This window comes from Argentina silus (assembly GCF_951799395.1).
Source record: "Argentina silus genome assembly, chromosome: X".
NCBI classification, from domain to species: Eukaryota; Metazoa; Chordata; class Actinopteri; order Argentiniformes; family Argentinidae; genus Argentina; species Argentina silus.
In genome coordinates this window covers 25,984,499-26,008,610 of record NC_139653.1, presented here as the reverse complement: position 1 = coordinate 26,008,610, position 24,112 = coordinate 25,984,499, and the positions used below count along the sequence as shown (strand labels likewise).

The window sequence follows — 24,112 nt, the reverse complement described above, 5'->3', positions numbered from 1 at the left end:
GAAAATGTTTTTTGTCCATGGATTTATTCATTTTACAGAAACTTTATATGATGTATTTCATATTAAAAACCCAGGTGTGGGATGCTGTATGATATTTGACCACCATGGGGCAATGAGCAGACTGCATCAGCAGCAGGGTAGCGACAGACACACTTTCTTCACAGTACATATATACTGTATATGTGACTACCCCTTCATACACTAACTGCCACACTGCCCCAGATATCCTAGCTGCATTCTAGCCCATATGTGTGTGCATATAGTTTATGTATCTTTCTTGTGTCTGTTTACTTCACTCCCTGATACACCAGTTCTGCCATGCCATCCCTGATACCCTTGCTATACTCTAAAGTAGCTCTGTGGATCCTCCACTCGTACAACCCACTCCTGCGTACATGCCTCAGAAAGTTGGGAGCTCCGGGGAATAGCACGTTGTCAGCCAGGACCATCGAACCCTTCCCCAATAGACCAGACCCCTCCAGCATCTATAGGACACACAGGGGTTAAAGGTTATTAGTTCACACGGGCTAAAGGATGAGGTCATAGGGGTTTAGGGTCTTGTCATGGTCACCTGCAGGTCAGGTAGGTAGCACTTCTTCCAGTGGTCCATGAACACAAAGTCCAAACGCTCCAGACCGTAATCTGATCGCAACCGTGGGATCACCTCATCAGATGGGCTCACGATTAACTCCACCTGCAGGACAAAAATACACACACACACACACACACACACACACACACACACACACACACACACACACACATTCAGCTCCACTGGAAACAGGCCACATATACCATTTGTAGAGAGTGGGGTGTGTGTGTGTGTGTGTGTTTGTATGTGCTCTCTCACCGTGTCATCGTCGAAGCCTGCCAGGCGTATGATTTTCTCAGCGACAGCTGCATTTCTCTGATCCATCTCTAAGCTGTAGAGCCTGGCACCGAGTGGTAGCGCCCGGGCGATGCGGACCGTACTGTACCCACAATGGGCACCAAGCTCCAACACTGTCAGAGGGCACTGCTCAGTCAGCAGACGGTCCAGGATCTTACCTATACACACACAAACAAAGAAGAGACAGTTTGCTCATCTTCTGGTCTTACCTGTGTGGTTTTACCTTAAATGTTTTTCTTTCTTGGTGGACTGAAACAGAGTAATCAAATTATCATAATTTTTTTAGGTGAGTAGGTATTTTACGGTGAAACAGGTGTGCTCAGTAAGAGCAGTGCGTGGCCAGGTAAAGTATTGTAGTCAAGTGTGCTCACCTTTCTTTGGGCCAATATTGCTGATGAACTCGACCTTGCTGCACCAGATGTCAAAAGTGTCCAGGATGCTGTCGGGGTCACCAGGCGTGGCATTGGTCAGAACGTACTGAAAGGCCCTTTCCTCCCGGCTCAGCCCAGTCATACAGTCGTGCCAAACTCTCACCAGCACTGCCCGGTAGAACAGCACAAAGTAGTAGCGATACCGGATAAGCAACGTCACCAGGAGAGGGAGGAATGCTAGCGCGATAGCAGGAGACACCATCCTACTGCTGTTGCTGACAAACACACAAAGGTGAATACATACTGATAAACATATACGTACACAATCACACACACACACACACACACACACACAGTTCACAAACTAACACATCAAACAAAGCAACAACATACCAAAAGAAACGCTAAATGTAACAGGAGACTCAGTCACTCACTGGCTCACAGAACTACTCTTGGACGCTACACTGCACTACAGCACTACCTAGAACACAAAGAGAAACGCAGGCTTTTCAGAGTAAAACATGACTTACCTGCTCTGAGACAAGTGTTGGCAAAGGCAGACACTGCAGAGAAGTTTGGCGGAGTAAGTAGCACTGACGAGAGTGATAAATGAGCTAGGGCAGGTGTAGGTGTGTGTCTGTGGGGGGAGGGTAAGTGAGCTGGGCACATCAATTATTCATCCATTACCTGCAGCTCCTGCTTATTCACAGAAGACAGGCATGGTTTTAACAAACCTATACTGTACCTTCCCACTATCCTACTTAATATGAGGAGGAAACCCGCCATTAGTGATATATATCTTTGATGGGATGGGGGAAGTTTTAAAAGCCAGAAGAAAATCAGAGATGTGAAGACAAAGGGGGAGATATATAGACAAACAGAGAAAGAGTGGGTGACGGGGAGCGAGAGAGAGAGGTGCAGACAGACTGTGTGTGGATCATGTTAACAATGCCAGGTGTGGCATGTGTAGAGTTAGGTTTCTCTTCTCCCTCTACAGTTCTCTCTTGATCTTCGTTTTTACGATTTGAACTCCCATGGTTGTAATACTTAAACTGTATTATTTTTTTCTCTCTGTTTTGATGTATTCTTCCTGTAAAGCATGCTGTATTGCATTTGTGTATGTGCTAGTATGTGCATGTGTTATGCAAATAAAATTGATTGATTGGCAGTCCAACAAACACAAGAGAAAGATCCATAAAAGCACGAAGACTGGCATTAATGGCTTGATTTATGACACATTATTACGCAGCAGTCACCGACACTATAAAATACAATAATACCTTTATTGCTCAAGAAACTGTATGACTGCAGTGGTCATGCCTTCGTACTTTATCACACTTGACAAAACATTATTTTCTTTTTGTATCTAATAAGCATAAAAATATATCATTTAGAATAAAAAATGCATACACATTTCTTAGTTAAAGTTCATGCAAGTTAAAGTTCATGCCCAATGTCCTGCTACAGAATAACAGATTTGAATCTGTGGTTCACAAAACACTGTTCTTCTTATCATGTGTGTTATGCTCAGGTTCTATTAATTCTGTTTCTCCCGCTCAGGACCAATGCATGTTCTGTCAATCAACAAATAATCCCACATACACAGGTTTTTTTGTGGGCCAGGTTCCATTTCTCATTGTGTCCCCATTTGTTTACATCAGCAGGGCTGCTTGAGGAGGCTCCTGATGAACTTCTTGAGCTCTCTGTCATCCTGTATCCATCTCACCAGCCTAGACAGAACCAGTCGACCCTCCTGAGTGTGAGCTAGACCCAGGTACCACCCCCCTAGAGACCCCTTCCCCTCCTTACCTCCCTCCCCCTCCCCACGCTCCCCCATCTCTCCCCTAACCTCCTCCAGGTCAGGGCAAGTGCACGTACCTCCCTCCAACAGCCAGAGGGCGCTATGGGCCATTGCCCCACCGACCCCCTCTGCCCTCTCTGCTCCCCCACCCCCCCACCTCAGGATGCGACTACGACCTAGAGGGACCACCCTGCGGTCCCCTTCCACCGTTGACACACTGCCCAGGCGCAGCTTGAAGGCTGGAAAATGAGAAACAGGAACAAATATCTACTTAAACACACTAAAGAAATGCTTAATGGGTTACATGAGAATGGACATGAGAGCACCTTTGTAGAAACTGAGGAGTCTTCACAGATTTGAAGGGGAGTGAACAAGAGCAGAAGGACTTTCAAGAGTAAAATGCAGGCCACACATGAAAAACCCTGAAATAACATGTCTGTTCTCTCACCATATGGACTCTTGCAGTAGTTGTTCTGGATGTCTGTTTTCCCCTCAGCAGCCAAACTGCATGCATCACAGATCACTGTTCCTGATTGGACATGATAAAGAGAGAGAGAGAGAGAGAGAGAGAGAGAGAGAGAGAGAGAGAGAGAGAGAGAGAGAGAGAGAGATGGAGGTCGTTTATGTGGTGTTATATATAGCCTGAAAATGTCTAAGACTGTTGAGACCCATCAGACAATCCCACATTAATCACACGTTTAATGTGTACCGAAAACCCCCCATTGATGGACAGCCCAAAGTCGGCCGAATAGTTGGCATTCATGTGAACATGTTGTGCGTCATAGATCAAACTTCAGAAGATGATGAACATTGCTGAATGATGAAGCTGATGATAAAGCTATAACAAAAAAGAGAGGACTAACCTTTCGATGCCTCTTCGTGCCCATCGTCCTCTCCCTCTCTCGCGCGCCCCAGTTCCCCGGTGGCGGGGATGCAGAGGTGGGTCCCGCGCGGGAACATGCTGCAGTTAAACATGTCGGGCCACGGGAACCCGAAAGCACTCATCACGGGCACGCACCCATCCCTCACAGCTTCGCACATTCCGCGGCACGGGCTCACCGGCCCGGATAGCTCTGGCAGGCACACCGGCGCGAAGAGCGAGCAGAGAAACTTCCTGGTGTCCCTGTGGCAGAGTTTGGAAACTAGCGGCAGCCATGCGGCGGACTGCTGCTGTGCTTCCTTCAACGAGTCGTGCCCAAGCAGGTTGGGCAGCCGCATCTCCCGGTAACCGACACCATGGCACAGAGACATTGTGTTGGGAATGAGTTTACACACCGAGCGAACCGAAGACGGATTGAAACTGGCGGGTGCGAACTGAGGAGAGTCGGATGACGCGAGAGAGTCAACAAAAAAAGCTACCAACACTCCAAGTACCAGAGCCATGCTTGAAGGCTCGAGAGGAAAACAATGCTCTCGTTTCTTCAGTGCAGCAGGCTAGACTTGTTTTCGTTTACCCGGTTCTCCCCCCCTGCACTGAGGTGTAAAAATTAGAGGGCGACGACAGGCGTCTCTCAGCCCAGCCACCGCATCCTGTTAAACCTTAGTCTCGAGACTAGGGGGAAAAAACACTCGCATCCCCCGTCCTTACAGTGTCTAGACGCTGATCTTAGGCTAGTTTCTACGTGGTGGCACTAATCTATAGTAGATACTGATGATCAATATAGAGGTATATAGTGGTAGCCTGTTAGGATTGGAATGAGGAGGGATCTGTGTGCATACGGAAAACACTAGTACACCCGGTGATTGAGGGTTGTAAACCAACTCTGTCATTAGACTTGAGGGCGCGGAGCTCTCCTCTTTTATCTTCTGGGCCCAGCAATTTAACACGTTTAATCTGGATCAGATTGATCCCGATTTTTTTTGTTATCTACGATCAGATCGAGCTGTCTGATTTCCCCTATACTACTAAAAATCTGCCAAATCCCGAATCGCAAAAAAGGAATCCGGATCATTCTGATGTAGATTAAACGTTTTAAACACTGGCCCCTGCCCCAGAACAGAGTGTTTCGGCCAAGCCTTTATTTTTGCGGTCTCATGTATTTGCATAGCCCCGCGTTATTTCCTCACTTCCAAATAACAGTACATGGTACAGACACATGCTGCTGCTGCCACACACACGCGCAGAACTAGAGTCAAGAGTCGTTTTAAATGAAATGGTCCTGTGTCATGTGATCAATGCGACTTCACGTTGGCCGGATGTCATATGTTGTTCCCCAGAACTGCATCTGTCATGTGATAGCAAGCTCGTTTGAGGAGAGTAGTTAGCTAGCTGGCGGTGAGAAACAGAAACCAGGAAAGAAGTTCGATCATTTTTCGAGAGGACTTAGACGTGGTCCGTTTCTCTTGTGTGATTGTTTCCCGGGGAGAGAAGCTGGAGATTGGGGTCGCGTTGTTTGGCAGAGCGCTGAACGCCCCGCGGACGCCATGGGTTGCTGTTACAGCAGCGAGAACGAGACAGCTGAGCAGGTAGCTACTACTAGCCTCTAGGCGGCTATGAGGTCTGAGTGTTCTAAGCTAGTAAACTAGCCTGAATCTTGTACGCTGTAAAAAAAAAAAAAAAAAAAAAAAAAAAAAGTGTTTCCTTTTTGGAGGTCATTGAATATAGTTTAGTAGTGTTTTAATTTAATAACATGTGAAGTGGTTGTGCTGAATAGCCAGCCATGTCAGGAAGTTTCGGCCTACAACATATATAAGGAATAGTTTGATATACTTGCATAGCTATATCATAGCATCACAGACGTGTGCATATTTCCCTAACATTGTCGAGAAATATAAACCACTATTATTTAACTAGTTATCGACGGGGCCCCTAAGGTTGACGCAGGGTCACGTTTAACACGCTGTCACTATGTGAACATGTCTAAACTGCTGGCCAATCAACTTCAAGCAGATAGCTACCAGCTAATACAATAACCTTAAATTTCGCATCTAGCGGCAGAGTTATCCCTGCCTTTGGAAAATGTGAAACCTCTATTTACTGGTCAGAATGTATCATATTACTATTTATGAAACACACATTAGTAGTAAGATCATATCTATCAACGCTCAATGATCACATCAGTGATCATATCTAACCCTTTGTTTGCACCTTCTGTTATTTAGATGCTCTCTTCTCATTCTGCCCTTGCATCAGATCATGTATTGACCTTTGATCCAAACGTGCTGTTGTGATTACAGGATTGGATAATTGGACTAGATGGGTCACAAGGAGAGGGTTGGCTACAAAGGATAACTGGGAAGTTGCCTTTCTCACTTCCTAGGTTTTGGCCTCACCAGAATAATCTCATCCTTACATTTGAGATTTACACCAACAGTGTAATAGCAATAAGTGAGGATAGAATGTGTTTGCCTCAAACAACCAGTCAATTCCCCTTTGCAAATAAAGCAGTGCTCCAATGTGGCCTCAGGTAGAGTTTTCGCCACATTGCTCTCTTTCTCAGTTCACTCATGGGAGTCTGGAGCCAGGAATCAATTAGGATTGTAATTGCACTTCAGGATTTTGTGATGTTTGGTGACTGTGATTTCCTATTTCCTCAGGACCCTGATGAGCGTAAGCCACTGATCCCCCACCCGAACCCTGACAGCAAGCCCCCCAATGGCACAGAATGGAACTCTCCCAATGTCCCCTCAGCACGCACAGATGAACAGGCCCTCCTCACATCCATCCTCACCAAGACAGCATTGTAAGACACATGCACACCCCTCCTCATCCCAATGTAACACATTCCATCGTTGACACTGTGCTGACTTCCTCTGTCTCCTCACACAGGAACATCATTGATGTCTCTGCTGCAGACTCTCAAGGCATGGAGCAGCATGAATACATGGACAAGGCTCGACAATACAGGTGTGTTTGCACATGTGGGGGCTAGGGTTGGGTGGTATACATTTTTTCATACCTTTATACCATCCTGAAATTTTGCCAGGGTATGTGGTATTACATTATAAAATAAGGTCAGGTCGGCCTGGCGGGAACCGTCTTTGCTCCATATATTTAATATACATTGAAAACTGAATTATTTGGTGACTGTCATTTACAGTGATTTCAACTTTACATCCCGATCACAGCTTGACAAACTATACTAAACAGTTGGATAGCATAATATGATAGCATAATAAGAAGCATCACACGCTGCATTCGTAATAATATAACCTTCTCATAGCCTATAGGCTATATGACAGAGACAATCATTTGTCTATACAATATTGATTAGGTTACCGTGTTACCGAGGTTACCGTTATGAGACTATGCTCTGGGAATCCTAATTCCACTAGCTTTTTTTTAAGCTCTCTCTTTTGGGGCCAGCTGTGACAGAAGGCAGCGGTAATTGCATGGCAGACTCCGAGGGCCCACTCTGTCCCTTACCGCTGGTCCTATCGCCAGATTGAGGTTATTGCAAAAACTGTTGAGCCATGGCCAATTCAGGGCCCTGATGGCAGCTGCAATGTTAGCAGCATTGTCAGTCGGTATGGCCGATAGTTTATTCGCATCCAAGTGCCACACGGAGTGCATCAACAATGTTGTCCGCCGTGTGGATTTCTGGAAAAAATAACCTGACAGCAACACTTGATACAGACAGATATCCCATCTCTGGCCATCATCTTTTTCATGCAAATCTTGCAAATAACCTCGTCCAAATCTGCAGGTTCTCCTTTATCGTCGGGTCAGAACCCGAAATACTGCCATGTACAGTCATGGCCAAAAATATTGGCACCCCTGCACTAATTTCAGATAATGCACCACTTCTCCCAGAAAATGGTTGCAATTACAAATGCTTTAGTATTCACATGTTTATTTGTTTTGTTTGCACTAGAACAACACAACTTAATATTTGGTAGCACACACTTTGGAAAAAATAACTGAAATCAATCGCTTCCTGTAACCATGAATGAGTTTCTTACACCTCTCTACTGGAATTTTTGACCACTTTTTTTGCCAACTGCTCCAGGTCTCTCAGTTTTGAAGGGTGCCTTCTCCCAACTGCTGTTTTGAGATCTCTCCACAGGTTTTCTATGGGATTTAGATCTGGACTCATTGCTGGCCACTTCAGAACTCACCAGTGCTTTGTCCTAAACCATTTCTGGGTGCTTTTTGAAGTATGCTTTGGGTCATTGTCCTGCTGGAAGACCCATGACCTCTGACGGAGACCCAGCTTTCTGACACTGGGCCCTACATTGTGCTCCAAAATTCTTTGGAAGTCTTCAGATTTCATGATGCCATGCACAGTCAAGGCATTGGGTGCCAGAAGCAGCAAAGCAACCCCAAAACATCTGTGAACCTCCAATATGTTTGACTGTAGGGACCGTGTTCTTTTCTTTGAACAACAGTTCTATTGGAGGAAATTAAACTTGGGCTCATTTTGACACCGAATATCTGATTTTTGCAGGGATTTTTTGCGGATATTTTTTTTGCAGACAATGTTCAAAATTGATCAAAGGGCCAGTCTAAATAGATAGGCAGGCCGGATCTGGCCCCTGGGCTGCCAGCTGAATAAGCTTGCCCTACATCATAGCTAGCTTTTAGTGGTGTTTTGTCATTCAGGGCCGGTCCCACGGATGGCCCTGAATTAAGCATCACCCATGTCATATAATTGTATCTTCATAACCTACCATTAGCAAATTGAATAATTTTTTTTATTTTTTATCTTTGGTTAATGAAACATTAATGGCTGTGCTTTAGTTTATTTTCCTTGAGTATGGAAGCTCTGAAATGGGTGAAATTTGCTGTTTTTTGCAGCTGGCTGGCTGCCTCAGTGCTACTGTTTTCTATTATAGTTGGGACAGTCCTGTTCAGCCCCCCTCTGTCAATGAAACGCTATGAGTGGGGAAAACGGTTGTGCGCATGCTAAAAGTATGGTCCCTAGTGGTTCAAAAAGGTGCTGCAGCCAGAGAAAGGCTAGGTCTTGATGTAGGCTGTATCCAGCTGTGTTCATGATGGGTGATGTGTTTTGTTTGACTGTGGTTCCACTGGCATGCATCTGAGCGTTTTTTACAGTGGCCCCACCAAAATGTTGGGGTTAAAAATGCCACTGCTCGCTTACTGCTATATTGAGGGGTTTTTTGCAGGAAAGGACACTGGCCTACCTGTTCCAGTTTTATCTTATTCCTGTCTGTGTTTCGTGTCCTTGTCTGTGTTTCAGTACGAAGTTGGCTGTGTTGAGTAACAGTCTGTCCCAGAAGAAGGCCCTCCCTCTTCCCTCCCTCACCAGCCAGCCGCACCAAGTGCTTGCTAGTGACCTGGTGCCATACTCGGATATACAACAGGTGACACACAAGTTGGACAGTCATCTCCATTTCACTCAGCTATCTCTCTACGCTATCAGATCTACAGTTCAGAAGTTTTAACACCCACATTGGCAATAGTGTATATTCAGAAGCTTATTGTCCATATTGTGCCCTAAATCTGTTTTGTTCTGTTTGTTTTGCAGGTGTCCAAGATAGCCGCTTATGCGTACAGTGCAATTTCTCAGATCAAGGTGGACGCGAAAGAAGAACTTGTGGTTCAGTTTGCCATCCCCTGATTATTTTATTAGGCCTCAATATAACTCCCTCTCTCTGTCTCCCCCAGCCTTTCGCCTCCCCCAGCCCACCCTGTATTCATGCATCTCAGCTATTCCTTTTGCGGCTACAGCTCAGGACTAAGACAACTAAAGTCTACCTAAAGCCCATATAATGCACTACTTCTCACCAGAGCCACTATGTGTCTCTTGTCAAAAGTAGTGATCTATTTAGTTAAAAGGGTGTGATTTTACTTTTGCACCAGGCCCCTACTGAAACTGCACCCCTGAATCACCTCTGAAAATCATCACTCATTCTCCTTTCTGAGCTGTCAAGGCATTTTAAGATTATCTTTCATCAAAATGTAAAGATAACAGTGTTAGGACTGTCCTGTCCTGTCCCCCACCACCACAGAGATCCATGAAGATCACTCAAATTCAGTAATGTCTCATATCTTTGTTAGCATCCTCATACCTGCCATTGGTAATTGAGAAAATGAATGGCACTGACACTAGTTTGGTAGTTTTAAAACAGCTTTCTGTTAATTCAACCATGGCAACAAAAGCCAGGTCATGTATGATCTGTTTAGTGAGTCTGGCTGGGTATTTTGCCTGAGCTGGGCAGAGGGCGCAAGGGCAGGTGGGGGAGCTGGGAGAGATGTGTTAAGGGGGGCATGTATAGGAACTTCCTGCTCCATGCTTCCTCTTTACTTTTTTAACGCACCAAAATAATTTAGCTGGAAGTCCTTTGATTCATATCTTGACTTTACAGGGTCAATAGAGATGAGGTGGGATGTGTGTGTGTATGTGTATGGGAAGGGGGCCAGGATAGAGGTTGGGGGGGGGGGGGGGGGGTGTTGAGCGGCTTGAAATGTAAATTAATCAGTGAAGTGTTGATGCCTTCTATGTACAGATATTTGTGATTCAGTCAGAAGCAGGGAATAGATTGTATGCACCTCCCCTTTATGTCGGTTGGCCAGGATTGGCTGGAGCATCACAGAGGTCCCTTTAGGAGCCAATCACGGCTAAGATAATACAGCAGCCCAAGTGTTTATTACACACAACTTTTTTTTTTGTTTTATCAAAACATCTACGGATTGTAACAAGTTACTCATACTACTCATATTAAATAGAAACTAACAGCTATCATAGTGTGGAAGAACAACAATAACCTGAGTGTCCTTCCTTGATGCAAGACCTTATTGTGATTATTTATTTGTGTTTTAAGTGTATTTATGCTCTTTTGGGGGGAGGGCGTGAGTGTGTGTAGGATGAGAGCAATGCCTCTCTGGGGTCTTTAAAGGGATGATCTGCAAGGCTGTGATATTTACTATGAGACATTTAATTTGGGCTTTTTGCAGTGTGCTTACAGCATTTGTTTTGTTAATTAGAAATGTGGAATACTACTTAGACAACATTGTTAATTTCTTAGGCTAGAACCAAAATGTTTAAGATATTCTGTTAATAAATTTTTTCATTTAATTAATTAATGCATTAAAGACTTTCAACAATAAGCATTGACTGGTGTGTGTAACTGTGGTGAAAACATGGTGGGGTGGCTGCAGCAGTGTAGCTCCTTACACGCTTTAACAACATATGAGAAATGTTTCTCTTATATGCATTTGAACTTCAACTTAATGACTAACACTAACACTGAAGATTGAAGCCACCATCATATGCCCTTGTGCAAAACAGGACAACAATCTGATCTACAGAAGCTTTACCACAGAAAATAAGTAAAAGTGGAAGTGGGTCTTGCCAAGCACAAGGCATCGATCTAGAGTTGTTGACTGCAGTAATAGTCAGGTGCTGCCTAGGCAAATCGATTATTCCTGATTTTATCAAGTAAGAAATAATTCCCAATTACCCTACTCTCAGATGTACAGACAGACACAGATATCCAAAATATACATGATTCCCTAGTTGTAATGTTTTCCAATTATGAGTCTATAATCACTGAACCCTTTGGTTGGTGAGCATGGTGAAAGGGTCCCTGGATGCGTTTCCACAGATGGTCAGTCTTCGAGGCCCTTCCTGGCAGTTTTGCTACGGTTGCCGGGGCGATGCCAAACCTGGGCCATGATTCGCTCCTGGCGTGTCACAGCACTGAAATCCAACATCTTCAACTGAGGCAGAGCTGCAATCATGTAACTCCTAGCGTGCACAAACACACACACACATATACACACACAATTATAGTGCAATAGTAAGTATAATGCCTTGGATGGGCATGCAAGTGTTACATGGTTTGACCTTTTGAGTTTTGGGATTCTTAGTCCTGTTCTTAAATACAGTAGACCAATAATAATCCAGAAGACCAGTCTAGCACAAATCAGACAGAGGGAGAGAATGAGAAAGCCCAAACTATATGTGAATATGTTGTAGGCCTAGTAGTGTAACCCTAATCTTTTAACGGGTATATAGTGTGTGGAAGGTGCGTGCCCGTGTGTGTGTGAGGGAGTGTGTTAATGGTGTTGCTATGCTGCAGACAGGAACAGGGTGTGTAACTGGACCCTGATCTCTCTACTCCTTTTAAGCACCTGTCAGAATGCTAAACAGCTGCAGGCTCGCTCAGCACCTGTTACACATACACATACAGCACTCAGATAGCAGACTCTTATAAGTAACCCCCTCTCCCAATGTGTGTGGCTGAGGGGAGGCGTCTGTGTGTCTGACTGGGGGGGGGGGTGGGTTTGGTAGGCTGCTTGCCTTGTATTTCCTGGACAACTTTTTCCCCATTTTCTTTTCTGTGGCAAGAAATTCATCGTGACCAGGAAAATAATCTTGCAATGGGCATGCACCACAGTGTGTGTACCTGTAGCCCCTCTTATTTGCATGGTATTTTTGCGCACTCAGGGGAAATGTGTGTCTGTGTTTGTTTGAGAGAGAGTTAATGTACCTGTAGCCTCTCTCGTTCTCCATGCTGTTTCCGTGCAGCGTGAGTGTGTGTAGGAAGGGCAGAACTCCAAGCTTATCCACCTCTGACAGCTTACAGATGCTGTTACCATGAAGATATAACACCCGCAGCTCCCTCAGATCACAAAGAACCTGAGGCATGCACACACGCACGCACACACACAAGTAGTTTGACTACTTAATAGTGTGAGAATTACATTTCCTACTACATGATACTTGATTTTTGGCTGTGTGTGTACATGTGTGTATATATGTGTATGTGTGTGTGTAAGTGTGTGTGTATTGTAACAAGTGTGCGTGCATGGACTCACTGCGTCGATGTGTGAGATGTCGTTAAAAGAGAGATCTAGCCAGGAGAGCAGTTCTGGCTCAGCAAGGAAGTGTATGATGGTATTAGAGAGACCGCTCAGGTCAGTGATGATGTTGTTGTTGAGGCGCAAAGAGCGGCTGCAGAACTTCTTCTCTGAGTTTCTCTTCAGCGGCCGCAAGCCCTGGTTGGGCTCCTCTGTCAGAGCATCTGTCGGAGCGGGAGGAGGAAGAGAGAGAAAGAGGTGTTGACCTGTAACTGCTGCTGTGTTGTAGGTTAAAGCCCGTCTTCAGCAGTTCTCCATCAAATAATACAATATAGTTACCTGCCATTGAGCTGAGACATTTGAATGATACATCCACAGGGGCTCCAAACATTTTCCAGCCCTTCGGATTCAGCTAACCTATGAGAAAACAATATGGTATAGATTAATTTTGTACAGATACATCTCAATATTAACGTTATGAAGTTGAGTTGCTAGTTCTAAACCTTTCCGCTGACACTAATTCATCTGTTCTGTAGTGTAGTTAACGCTAGCTAACTTGTTATATGCTAACTTCTACATAGACTGTGCTAGCTAGGTTTTTCACATGCAATTTTTCCCGTGTTTTCTGTCTCCTGATTGTTGTTGTAAATGAGATATCTATTGAAGGTCGTGTTACTTTCATGCTACCTGCTATGTATGCAAAGTAATTTTTAGCAAACATAACATACCTTACTCACACGGAGCTCAAAACTTGTGCCACATGTTTGTTTGTAGTTGATCACAATGAAAAAGATAGAAGTACAGTACAACAACACGTTTCCAAGGTGACGAACGATCGGAATGTGGGAATTGTAGTTTGTATATTTTTCAATATTCTAATATTTTCCCTGAATATCTACATTTGATAATTTTCTGGATCTCTTTTCTCTTTAAATATTACACATGATATATATTTAGGATTAATTTCTTAGAACATGTATTTCATATACTTTAATGTAACAGAACTACAGTCTGAGCTTCCATTGGGTGCGCGCGATTTGGACAGCCGGTTGGCTCTTATTAATGCAAGATGGGGAGGAGATGATAGCCTTATCGTCGAAAAGATTGGGAAAATGGTGTGACCTTTATCCCACCAAATAAAATAAATCGACTTAAGCGGGTGGTCCGGCGTCCACAGCGGGGGTGAAATTGAGTGCAAAAAATATATTTTCTTGTGTAAACTCAGTCGTTTACAAATGGCGCAGACCCAGTTGTTTCGTGCGTACGTATGTGTGCTTTCTCGCCTGGTTGTGTTGAGGTTTCGCTTTCGAAACTGAGTGCCTGAAACGAGATTGACAGAACACGGAAATAAGACGAATGAAGGCAGTGAGTGAGAGAAAATTACCTGTCTTGTAAGTGGAAAACGTAATGTTGTTGTTACTTTGTTATGTTGTTACTTCTTCTTACTTTAGAAATTACTTTCAATGTCATGCCATTAGGAGTTCATCTATACAATAATACGCAGACGTTGTAACACGGCCACGGGCCTTCATGTCCTGCAGTCAAGCATACTTGCTTTCCTAAAACTCGCACTCGTACCGGGACAGGTTTCAAATGTTTTCCCCTTCTACAGGTGATTGGTTACACTAGGAGGGGTTCTGGATCAGTGGTTCTGGACTGGTGAGATTAAGCCGGTCTAAATGGACTTGGATTCAGAGGTGGAGAGGTAGGTCTGACCACAACGTACACAAACTACTGTAAAAATGACTGCGGCTGCTTCCCAGATTATTTATATGCTGTACACACCTTCCTTGTAGGATCCTGCAAGGGAGTCAGGACGGGGAACGACCAGAAGCCCCTCCCTCCAGTTATGGCTCTATGAAGAGTGATAAAGAGGAGGAGGAAGACATAACAGAGGCTCGCTCATCGCCTATGACAACTGAACTACACACCTACGCCACTACAGGGTACACACACACGCACACACGCACACACACACACACACACACACACACACACACTCCTCCTTGCTAGTCCCTCGTAGTCGAGGAAGACGTCAATAAGGCTTTTTGTGTACGAATGTGGCTGATGAGCCCAATCCTGGAGGCACAAGTTCTGCCACATTGGACATGTTGTAGAGCTCAGCAGGGGGGTTTGGAGTTCAGGGTTAGCCTGTCTCTCCATACTTTGTATCTTCCAAGCTGCTTCTTTAAGCACTGATCCTTAAAAAGCGTTATGCCTCGGGATAACCCCCCCCCCACTTTGATTATGTTCAGCCTTGGATTGAATGTCCTCATCATGTCTATGTAGGACTCATTACATTCTGCCTATACCTGTATGACATTAACAATTGCATCAACACTGTTTTTCTTTTTTGAATGCAAGCCTAAAATGCGATACTGAAACATTTGATGTGTGCAGGGTGATTTTTGCAATTTTCCTTCTTAATTTTAAAATGATTGAGATTATTTGATATGATGTGCTTATTTCTCTGCATCTACACCTCTGCAATGCTCTCACTGCCGAGGACAATGGACTCGATGTGTAAAACTATGCTGCTGGGGTGCTCAGTGGCTCACCGTATGAAGACATATGGTGCTGTGACGGCATTGGTATAGTCTGGCTGTTAGTGTATATTTATATGTATACGTATATGTACAGTGAATCATATTTAGAGAGGACAAAGTGTGATTTTGCTATGCTGGTTGTATGAGGGTTCTCCTGAGATTGTCCTGATGTTGTGATATCCCCCAGGCTGCAGTTGATCCGGTCCGAGTCTCCAGAGACCCTTTACTCTGAGGTCACACACCATCAGTCGACCAGACAACAGGGAGCTTACTTCACAGACAGGTAACACACACACACACACACACACACACACACACACACACACACACAGGCAGCAAACAGAGGGGGAACATGGGAACATACCTTCCAGAACACAGGAAACACATCTACATGTAACAGATGCTGATTATTACTAACGTCAACCACTCCCTGTCCATCTTACACACACACCCCTCCCCCCTCCTCCTCTCAAGGGCAAAGGATTCAGAGGAGGAGGATGGTGACAGCCTACCCCTGACGGACTCTCCTGAACCCCCGCACCCCCTTGAGCTAGAGGACCAATCACAGACTGAGGAGCCAGAGGCAGAGGACTCCCAGCCGGGTCAGCTGCACCCAGACCTTGACCTGCCCTACATATTCAAGGTGTGTGTGTGTGTGTGTGTGACCTGGGACTCTCTCACCATGTTGATATGAAATTATAGAGGGGTGGAAGGATATCATATTTGTAAAATCTCTTTCTCTCCCCTCTTTGTAGTCCATGCAGAGTTCTCTGTCTGTTCTATCAGACTCCGAGCTGGTTCTATTTAAGCGCTATCTATGTGGGCACCACCCCTCAACCTTTGACCTTACTCAGCTGGAGGAGAGCGACCAACTGGACCTGGTGGATAAGATGCTTGAGCGTTTTGGTAAAGAATGCTATTAGTGATGTTACGTGTAAAATCATGTCAAGTTGTACTTCTGGTGTACTATCCCATTAAATTATTATTCTTTTTTTATCTGATATAACTGTGTCGTATATTTTTGCATATAATTCTGCAGGCAAGGGCTATGGCCTGAAGGTAGCGATACGCATGCTGGAGTGTATGAATAAACCAGAGCTGGCTGAGGAACTGGAGAAGAAGTGCAAGAGAGGTAACAACAAATCAGAGTGACCGATCAGGGAGAGGATTAACCCTAAACCTAACCCTAACCCACTGAGAAAAGAGTTGTTACTTAGTTTGCTATTCAGGCAATTCTTATCAATAATTTTCTATTTCTGTCTCACCTCTCTATCTTTGCCACTCACTCTCTTTCCCCCACTCCCACCTTTCTTCTTTGTGGTTCTCTAACCCCACTTTCTCTCACTCTTCTTCTCCCTCCAGCTGTGATCCAGTTTGAGTTGAAAGGTGGGCTGGTGAGGAGACACAAAACTATCTATGAGGGGGTTCCCCGGCCGGGTCAGCAGCAGTTCCTGAAGAACATCTACACTGAACCCCAAATCTCCACTAGGGGTCATGGTGGGGTCAACCCCCTGCACGAGATCCGCACTGACCTTCCCTCACCTCCCCTCATCGCCACCCCGGATAGCTTGATTGGTGGGAATAATATATTCCGTCTTCGCTCCAGTGACGGCACAGCAGTGCGTTGTGTTCTGACCACAGGGCTGCCAGGGATTGGGCTCTCAGTTGCTGTTCAGAAATTCATGTTGGATTGGGCGGAGGACAGAGCCAATCAGGCAGGAATATTTTACATTTTTATCAAATAATTTAATATAAATATAAAATCATCCAAATATTTATTGAAATTTAAACATTTAAAACACAATTTGTATTTTGAAGGGGCATTTGCAAAACTTGCCCTTTTTATAATGATGATCTACAGTATTTTCCAATATCTTTAAATACAATTTACAAAATATGCAAAAGAAATGGATCCCTATTATTAAAATACTGTCTATCCCTGCGATTAGGACATCCAGCTCATCTTCCCATTCCCATTCCGGGAGCTGTGGATTCTAAGGGAGCGGAACCTTGAACCCAACAAGGAAACAAACTTCATGCAGCTGTTGCTGACCTATCACACTGAGGTGCGCACCATGGACTTTCTGGAGAAACCAGACTGCAAGGTTCTAATTATTCTGGATGGGTTCGACATGTATAATACCACTTTGGACTTCCAGGTACACACCCATTCATACTGTCCCACCTATATCCCCATCCGAGACGTGCCACTATAGAGTGGTCCTACCTCACCCGCTCTTTTTCCCTCTCTTCTTCTATCTCTTTTCCAGAACACTCCCACTGTATCAGACGTCCATGCTTCCGTTCACCTGGACTCCATATTGGTGAATCTGATTCGGGGCTCTCTGTTGCCTGGTGCCCTTGTCTGGATCACCAGCAGACGTGGAGCCACTGTCCAGATACCTGCTGAATTCATACACAGAGTCGTTGAGATACAGGGTTACAGGTGTGTGTGTCTGTGTCTGTATCTGTGTGTGTGTGTGTGTGTGTGTGTCTGTGTGTGTCTGTGTGTGTGCGTCTATGTGTGTGTGGGGGGGGGGGGGGGAGTTGATAATATCTGTCTATCTATCTATCATGCATATCATTAATGTCATTATTTGTTTATCATTATTATCCAGTGACACACTGAAAGATGAGTACCTGACCAAACATTTCCAAGACAAGGCATTAGCTGCTCAGATCGTCAGACACACCAAGCGCTCACCAACTCTCTACATCCTGTGTCATATGCCCTTCCTCTGCTGGATGGTTGTCATGATGTTTGAGGAGGGTGTCTGTAACTCAGACTATGGAGCAGACGCCCCCAAGGTGACATCGTTCTACGCTCACTATTTGATCATTCAGATCAATCGCAGGCTGGAGAAATACCACGGTGCCTCTCATAACAACCAGGTCTGATCAGCCCCTCCTCTTTAAATTGTATTGATTCTTCATAAGACACTCAAAACTGTACATTCAAGTAGAACGTTTTTTTCTTCAACTCAACATTATCATCCTAGCCTGGTTGTCTGTTTATGCTGTAGACAAAAAAGGAATTGGCTATAGCAGAATAAGACTGGCACACAGGCTGTCTTATTATTTCAGTGTGTTACTTGTGTAATGTACTGCAGGTGCTAATCCTAATATTGTATACCTGTCATCAGTAATGGTAATAGTAGAAAATTATATAAGTGATCACTGCCCCATTTTGAGTGTCAGAGATACTAAACTGCCTAAATCTATCGCTGTATGATTTATCTGTGGCAGATAAGCATGCTCTAGTGAAAAGATTGAGAATCAAAGATTAAACCAATCCTTGGTAGTCTCCCAGATTTAATTAATCAAGGAAAGAAACCTAAGGGCAATTCCTCTCTACCTCAAAGTTTTATCGAATTCTAACATCATTACAAATAAAAAAGTGAAGTGAAGCCTTTAAACAACATTTATTCTCTGCAGGTTAGCCCCACTGGCTAACAATGGCCCTAAATTCCTAGGTTTTAGGTCTGAACATAGCACCATCTCTGCCGTTTCCCTAGTATGAATTATATTGTGATCTCTCTGGAGAACAATGGTTATCTGCCATTAGTTTGTATCGCTTGGTAATTGGTTTAAAAATTACCTGCAGGATAGGACTCAGTGTATTTTAGTAGATGGAATTCAGTCTAGTTTTTTCAAGGTTAATAAAGGTGTTCTGCAAGGTTCAATTAAGTGCACTGCTTTACATAAATAACGTTGGTTTTTCCTTGAACAACTGCATCTTTATGCTGATGATATCTACTTCCTCAGTTCAGCAGGCGATTCTTGGTCTGACCTAAAATAGTTTGGTCTTTGTGCCCCAAATACCTGGAATAACCTTCAAAACATACTCGAACTAGATTATCTTGTGTTGGTTTATCTGAGGAGTGTACATGTCTTAATTTATTATTGTGTAAATTGTGTGGTATTGGTTTAGTAGGCTAATGTAATGCAATGTATTTTAATGTAAGCAGGCCTCCCCTTAAAAAAAGACTTTGGTCTCAGTGAGACACCCCTGTATAAATAAAGGTTAAATAAAACAAAAAATCTAATTTATTATCATTCTTCTCAGAAATGGACGGACACGGACAGAGAGCTTGTGGCGAAGATGGGCAAGCTTGCTCTCAGACTGTTGGAGAAGAACCGCTCTGTGTTTTACGAAGATGACCTGAGAGAGCACAATCTGGATTTGAAGGAGGTGGTTGTGTTCTCCGGCTTCTGCACAGAGCTTCCGAGGGAGGAGTCATACAATAGGCGGAGCTTCTGCTTTGTACACTTCAGTGTTCTGGTAGGGCATCCTTAACTACGTTTTTTTGTATGAGGATTACAGGCCCTACAGACATTATGAAAGCCAATATGTATATATTTATTTATTTTACATTATATTACTCTAGTTAGACATTTGATAACAATTGTCATTATGCTAATCAGATGCCTGTCTCCAGTATGTCATGTTGCTATGCAGGTTATTAGTTAATGACAAGTCGCTTTCATAGTGTATATTCCAGCCTTAAAGAACTTCTATTGTATATCTTGTATAGCTATGAGCGTGTAGCTATACTAGATATACAAGATAAAGATAAAATAAGTTATTACTTTTAATACTATTATATGATTATTATTTGCTACGAGGATATTTTATGACATTTATCATTATTATCTTCAGGAGTTCATGGCTGCTCTTTACACATTCCTGTCCTTCCGCCTTGAGGGAAAGATTGTTCTCAACCAGTCACTGCGCATACCCAAGCTGTTTAAGGAGCGGTTGCTGGTGGACCTGTATCGCAGCGCGATCGACCGGGCCCTGAGTGCTCCACGGGGTCACTATAGTCTTTTCCTGCGATTTCTGTGTGGTCTGGCCTTGGATGCAAATGACGAGCTGCTCAGAGGGCTGCTGTTTCCCTATAATGCACCTAAGCTGTGTGGCATGGAGGAGACAATTAAGTTTCTGCAGAAGAGGAGGGACAACGCCACAACGGAGACACACGAGAACCTCAGCGAGTGCCTCAGAGAAATCACCTAGAGATGATGACTGAGCATGTGTGCCATAATGCCAGTTACGTTCTACACAACATGTCTCACTATTCTGATGTTTGTATAGTGTGCTGACTTTTTAAACGTTGGGACATTTTAGAAGCATCAGGGAACACAATTTGTATATTGTTAAAGCCAACGTCTCTCAGGTGTGTCAGGAAGAGATCACATCACATTGATCATATTGAGACTGGGCTTCCGACTGTGAACAAACTAATGACTACTCTAATGTGTCCTATATGGAAGACGAGTCAAAGAGCATGTATCTTCTTAGCTTACACAGTGCGTTCATCTTCTGCCTCTAGATTCCACATTGGAGGCAGACAGACAGACAGACAGACAGATAGATGCTCTTAGACAAAACCGATATCATTCCTCTCTTTTTGACGCTAGCCCACACTTGTCTCCAGTTACAGAACCAAGAAGAATCAAGGATTGATTAAGGATTTGTAATATTACTTTGAATTATTTAAGTATGTACAGTATATCAACTTGTAAATGAAGTATTTTTGGGGGGTGGAGTGGACTATTTCTGTGAGTGTATTCACATATCGTGTGATCACATGGACAGCCTTGTGTTAGAGTTGGAGAAGGCATACAGTGCCTATAGAAAGTCATCATACCCCTGTGAAATCTTTACCTTTTGTCACATTACACCCTGGAAATGAAAATAAATCAAATCTAACTTTTTGAGCTGTATGTACACATTATAACCCTCATCATCAAAGTGAAAATAAAAATTAAAAAAATTCTGGCCAATTATTAAAAATTAATTAGTGAAATACCTGGTTTGGTTAAGTGATCAGCCCCTTAGAGTACATTATAAACTTGCTCAGGTGCAACCAATCAACTTCCAGATCAAACACCAGGCTAATTGCCCCCCACCTGACATCAATTGTAGTGGTTTTGATTACTTCAGAATAAAACCAGCTGTTTCTTGAGGATTCCACTACTAGATGTGCATGGTTCTGCAAAGAATTCACCATGGTTGGAAAAGTACTTTCAAAAGGCCTCCGAGATAAAGTTGTAGGAAGGCACAAGTTAGGTGAAGGCTACAAAAAGATTTCGAAGGCTTTAGCTATCCCTCTGAGTACCGTTCAGAGCATCATTAAGAAGTGGAAGGCGTATGGCACCACCAACACCTTGCCTAGATCAGGCCGTCCGTCCAAACTGGATGACCGAGCCAGGAGGACATTGATCAGAGAAGCTACCAAGAGGCCAAAGGCAACTTTGAAGGACTTACAAGTCTTAATGGCTGGGACTGGTCTGTCTGTACAATCTCACAAGCTTTACACAAAGCTGGCCTGTATGGCAGGGTAGCAAGAAAGAAGCCTTTTCTGAAAAAGTGCCACACTCAGTCTCGTTTGTGCTATGCAAAAACACACCTGGAAGATTCTGTTGCCATGTGGAAAAAGATGTTATGGTCAGACGCGACTAAGATTGAACTTTTTGGACTGAACTCCAATCGCTTTGTTTGGCGAAAACCAAACACAGCACACCACCCCAAGTCAAAGTCAAAGTCAAAGTGGCTTTAATGTCAATTCTTCACATGTCAAGACATACAAAGGAATCGAGAGGACGTTTCTCACTCTCCCACGGTGAGACAGATAAAGTGCCCAGGCACAACAGATAAGACAAGACACCCAAATTCTTGAGGACAACCTGCGTCCCTCTGCTAGACAGCTGAAGATGGGCAGGTCATTCACCTTCCAACACGACAATAATCCTAAACATACCACCAAAAGAACAACGCAGTGGCTTAAGGATAGAAAGGTGAATGTCCTTGAGTGGCCAAGTCAGAGCCCTGACTTAAATCCGATCTGTGGATGGACTTGAAGAGAGCAGTCCATCACCGCTCACCACAGAATTTGACTGAACTCAAACAATGGGCAAATATTCTCCAATCTAGGTGTGCAAAGCCAGTAGAGACATATCCAAACAGATTGATGGCTGTAATTGCAGCAAAAGGTGGCCCTACAAAGTATTAAATCAGGGGACTGATGACTTTTCCAACCCTGTTATTCTTGTTTTTCATTTTTTATAAATGTTCAGAACTTTTTTTTCATTAGTTTGATGTTGTATGGCTAAATTTGTACATAAAGCTGGAAATTCTTTTTTTTTTTTAATGGATTTTGATTTCAGGCTGTACGACAAATATAGTAACTATTTCAAAGGGGTATGATGACTTTCTATAGGCACTGTATCTACCTACTATGCTTTATCTACAACGCAGTAAAGATTCATTTAAAATACATGACTCCACCTCTAGGCGATGACATGACGTTCCAAGTGGCTGGCTGACGCAGGCAAGTTCAGTTACGACACTGTACTGTTACCAATCACTCTTGTTGAGTCATTGTGAGTGAAGAAATAAAATCAAATACAATCTTTGTTGTCTTGTCTTCATGAATGTTTTTCTCCCCAGATGCATGCACATTACACTTTGGAGTGCCTGTGTTTCATGATGCTCTAAAGGTCAACCTCATCATGAAACAATCACAGACTCTACCCCTGTGAGTAGGTTCAACATATTACCCTGCCTCCTACAGGGCTAGTTCTGCTGCAAGCGTTGCACCATAGACTTCTCAGACTTCCTAAGCATAGAGGTAAGTGTAGAGGGGTGTGGTTGTAGCACCCACAGAGATCGTAATAATATATTGTGGTAGCACCTATCACGATCCAACCTGTCAGTACACTGGTTCCTACTCAGATGCTGAAACTAATTGACTCACTCTTCAAAAGAGCAGTTATCATTATCAGCCTCATCTCTTGTCTTTTCTGCAGAGAGGTCTGCATACATAATAACATTTCTGTCTCATGGGTGTAGCAGAGGTCCCCACAACAGAAGCCAGTGGAGCCAGTTAAGCCTGAGGAGAGAAGAGATGTAGGATCAATCATCATTACCACTAAACCAGACAAACTACAACCAGCTTAGCTCCTGTGTGTGTGTGTGTGTGTGTGTGTGTGTGTGTTTTACTAGCGGTGATGAGCCCCTGGTCAGACTGCAGCAGAGGGTGTCCTCTATGAGACAGGCTCCTGAGAAACTACAGCTGACAGAGAACAGCCAGCCTGTTTACACATACACACACACACACACACACACACACACACACAGGTTTTCTCTTCAGAGGAAGACAGGGATGAGGTGAAGATTGGGAGTCTTGTAATAACAGAGGCATTTTGATAATTTGGGCATGTTGCTAGGTATTTCTTGTGTGTTGTATAATATGCTTTCTGGTTTCTCTCCCCTGCAGTTTTTCACACAAGCACAAACGCATGTTGAAAGATATTGTTGTTTCAACATTACCCTTTGCCATCTGCTCTCTCCCCTATCTCAGGCTGAAGTATTGGAACTGCAGTAGTAGGAAGACGCCAGACTCTCTAACTGCTTTCTGTCTTAGCAGGGCTGCAATACAGGAACTCACCTCTGGAGGACACCACACATGGGTGGGACTCCTGTCTGACTCTGCTGGGCTCTTGTACTCTGCTGGTCACCCCTCAGGGACTCCTGTCTGACTCTGCTGGTCTCTTGAAGGTGGTCCTGTATATATTTGATTGGCACCAGTGCTAACACACACACACACACACACACACACACACACACACACACACACACACACACACACTTTGTAAGACTTGTAATGCCTTGTAAGAATTACATGGCTGATTATACAGTAGTCTTCTTCCTGGTTGTGTATTAATTGTTCTTGTGGGGGTTTTAATAGTTTTACTGCACAAGTCTGAAATCTGCCTGTTATTTTGATTTAGTTT

At 43.9% G+C, this 24,112-nt stretch overlaps 5 protein-coding genes across 7 annotated transcripts; 2 read left to right on the top strand and 3 right to left on the bottom strand.

The window, feature by feature from the left end:
• Positions 1–83: 83 nt before the first annotated feature.
• tomt (transmembrane O-methyltransferase) lies at positions 84–1,522 on the bottom strand (the record flags this gene model as incomplete). Its single annotated transcript, XM_083695203.1, has 4 exons — positions 84–485; positions 572–694; positions 851–1,047; positions 1,261–1,522. The coding sequence occupies 4 exons, from the start codon at positions 1,520–1,522 to the stop codon at positions 288–290; spliced, it is 780 nt and encodes a 259-aa protein (XP_083551329.1). The 3' UTR covers positions 84–287.
• A 977-nt stretch (positions 1,523–2,499) lies between these two features.
• On the bottom strand, positions 2,500–4,685 carry sfrp2l (secreted frizzled-related protein 2 like). Of its 2 annotated transcripts, none has more exons than XM_083695749.1 (3): positions 3,925–4,685; positions 3,510–3,590; positions 2,500–3,300 (listed from the first exon to the last, which is right to left on the bottom strand). In XM_083695749.1, the coding sequence occupies exons 1-3, from the start codon at positions 4,442–4,444 to the stop codon at positions 2,918–2,920; spliced, it is 984 nt and encodes a 327-aa protein (XP_083551875.1). In that variant the 5' UTR covers positions 4,445–4,685; the 3' UTR covers positions 2,500–2,917. The 2 variants fall into 2 exon arrangements, with proteins under 2 accessions (XP_083551875.1, XP_083551876.1); XM_083695750.1 differs by having other exon boundaries at positions 3,510–3,584.
• Positions 4,686–5,284: 599 nt separating this feature from the next.
• On the top strand, positions 5,285–11,072 carry lamtor1 (late endosomal/lysosomal adaptor, MAPK and MTOR activator 1). Its single transcript, XM_083695908.1, has 5 exons — positions 5,285–5,527; positions 6,599–6,744; positions 6,831–6,908; positions 9,202–9,325; positions 9,490–11,072. The coding sequence occupies exons 1-5, from the start codon at positions 5,486–5,488 to the stop codon at positions 9,580–9,582; spliced, it is 483 nt and encodes a 160-aa protein (XP_083552034.1). The 5' UTR covers positions 5,285–5,485; the 3' UTR covers positions 9,583–11,072.
• A 125-nt stretch (positions 11,073–11,197) lies between these two features.
• lrrc51 (leucine rich repeat containing 51) lies at positions 11,198–14,669 on the bottom strand. Of its 2 annotated transcripts, none has more exons than XM_083695905.1 (5): positions 14,553–14,669; positions 13,107–13,184; positions 12,786–12,991; positions 12,458–12,606; positions 11,198–11,712 (listed from the first exon to the last, which is right to left on the bottom strand). In XM_083695905.1, exons 2-5 carry the CDS (start codon positions 13,156–13,158, stop codon positions 11,574–11,576), a joined length of 546 nt encoding a protein of 181 aa, XP_083552031.1. In that variant the 5' UTR covers positions 13,159–13,184; positions 14,553–14,669; the 3' UTR covers positions 11,198–11,573. The 2 variants fall into 2 exon arrangements, with proteins under 2 accessions (XP_083552031.1, XP_083552032.1); XM_083695906.1 differs by lacking the exon at positions 14,553–14,669 and adding an exon at positions 13,496–13,581.
• Positions 14,072–22,732, top strand: nlrc3l (NLR family, CARD domain containing 3-like). The gene is made up of 13 exons (XM_083695904.1): positions 14,072–14,158; positions 14,380–14,472; positions 14,564–14,713; positions 15,501–15,596; positions 15,788–15,956; positions 16,069–16,219; positions 16,353–16,445; positions 16,676–17,028; positions 17,263–17,472; positions 17,584–17,759; positions 17,932–18,205; positions 19,380–19,595; positions 19,974–22,732. The coding sequence occupies exons 2-13, from the start codon at positions 14,447–14,449 to the stop codon at positions 20,328–20,330; spliced, it is 2,271 nt and encodes a 756-aa protein (XP_083552030.1). The 5' UTR covers positions 14,072–14,158; positions 14,380–14,446; the 3' UTR covers positions 20,331–22,732.
• Positions 22,733–24,112: the final 1,380 nt, after the last annotated feature.

Coding starts and splice junctions, on each gene's coding strand:
- sfrp2l (XM_083695749.1), bottom strand. CDS start 4,444: ATGGCTCTGGTACTTGGAGTGTTGGTAGCTTTTTTTGTTGACTCTCTC. Junction 3,591..3,924: donor GCACGAAGAGGCATCGAAAG/GTTAGTCCTCTC, acceptor ATGTCCAATCAG/GAACAGTGATCTGTGATGCA. Junction 3,301..3,509: donor CTACTGCAAGAGTCCATATG/GTGAGAGAACAG, acceptor CTCATTTTCCAG/CCTTCAAGCTGCGCCTGGGC.
- lamtor1 (XM_083695908.1), top strand. CDS start 5,486: ATGGGTTGCTGTTACAGCAGCGAGAACGAGACAGCTGAGCAG. Junction 5,528..6,598: donor AGAACGAGACAGCTGAGCAG/GTAGCTACTACT, acceptor CTATTTCCTCAG/GACCCTGATGAGCGTAAGCC. Junction 6,909..9,201: donor GACAAGGCTCGACAATACAG/GTGTGTTTGCAC, acceptor TCTGTGTTTCAG/TACGAAGTTGGCTGTGTTGA.
- nlrc3l (XM_083695904.1), top strand. CDS start 14,447: ATGGACTTGGATTCAGAGGTGGAGAG. Junction 14,473..14,563: donor TTGGATTCAGAGGTGGAGAG/GTAGGTCTGACC, acceptor CCTTCCTTGTAG/GATCCTGCAAGGGAGTCAGG. Junction 19,596..19,973: donor TTGTACACTTCAGTGTTCTG/GTAGGGCATCCT, acceptor TATTATCTTCAG/GAGTTCATGGCTGCTCTTTA.
- lrrc51 (XM_083695905.1), bottom strand. CDS start 13,158: ATGTTTGGAGCCCCTGTGGATGTATCATTCAAATGTCTCAGCTCAATG. Junction 12,992..13,106: donor ATGTCTCAGCTCAATGGCAG/GTAACTATATTG, acceptor CCGCTCCGACAG/ATGCTCTGACAGAGGAGCCC. Junction 11,713..12,457: donor GAGAACGAGAGAGGCTACAG/GTACATTAACTC, acceptor TGTGCACGCTAG/GAGTTACATGATTGCAGCTC.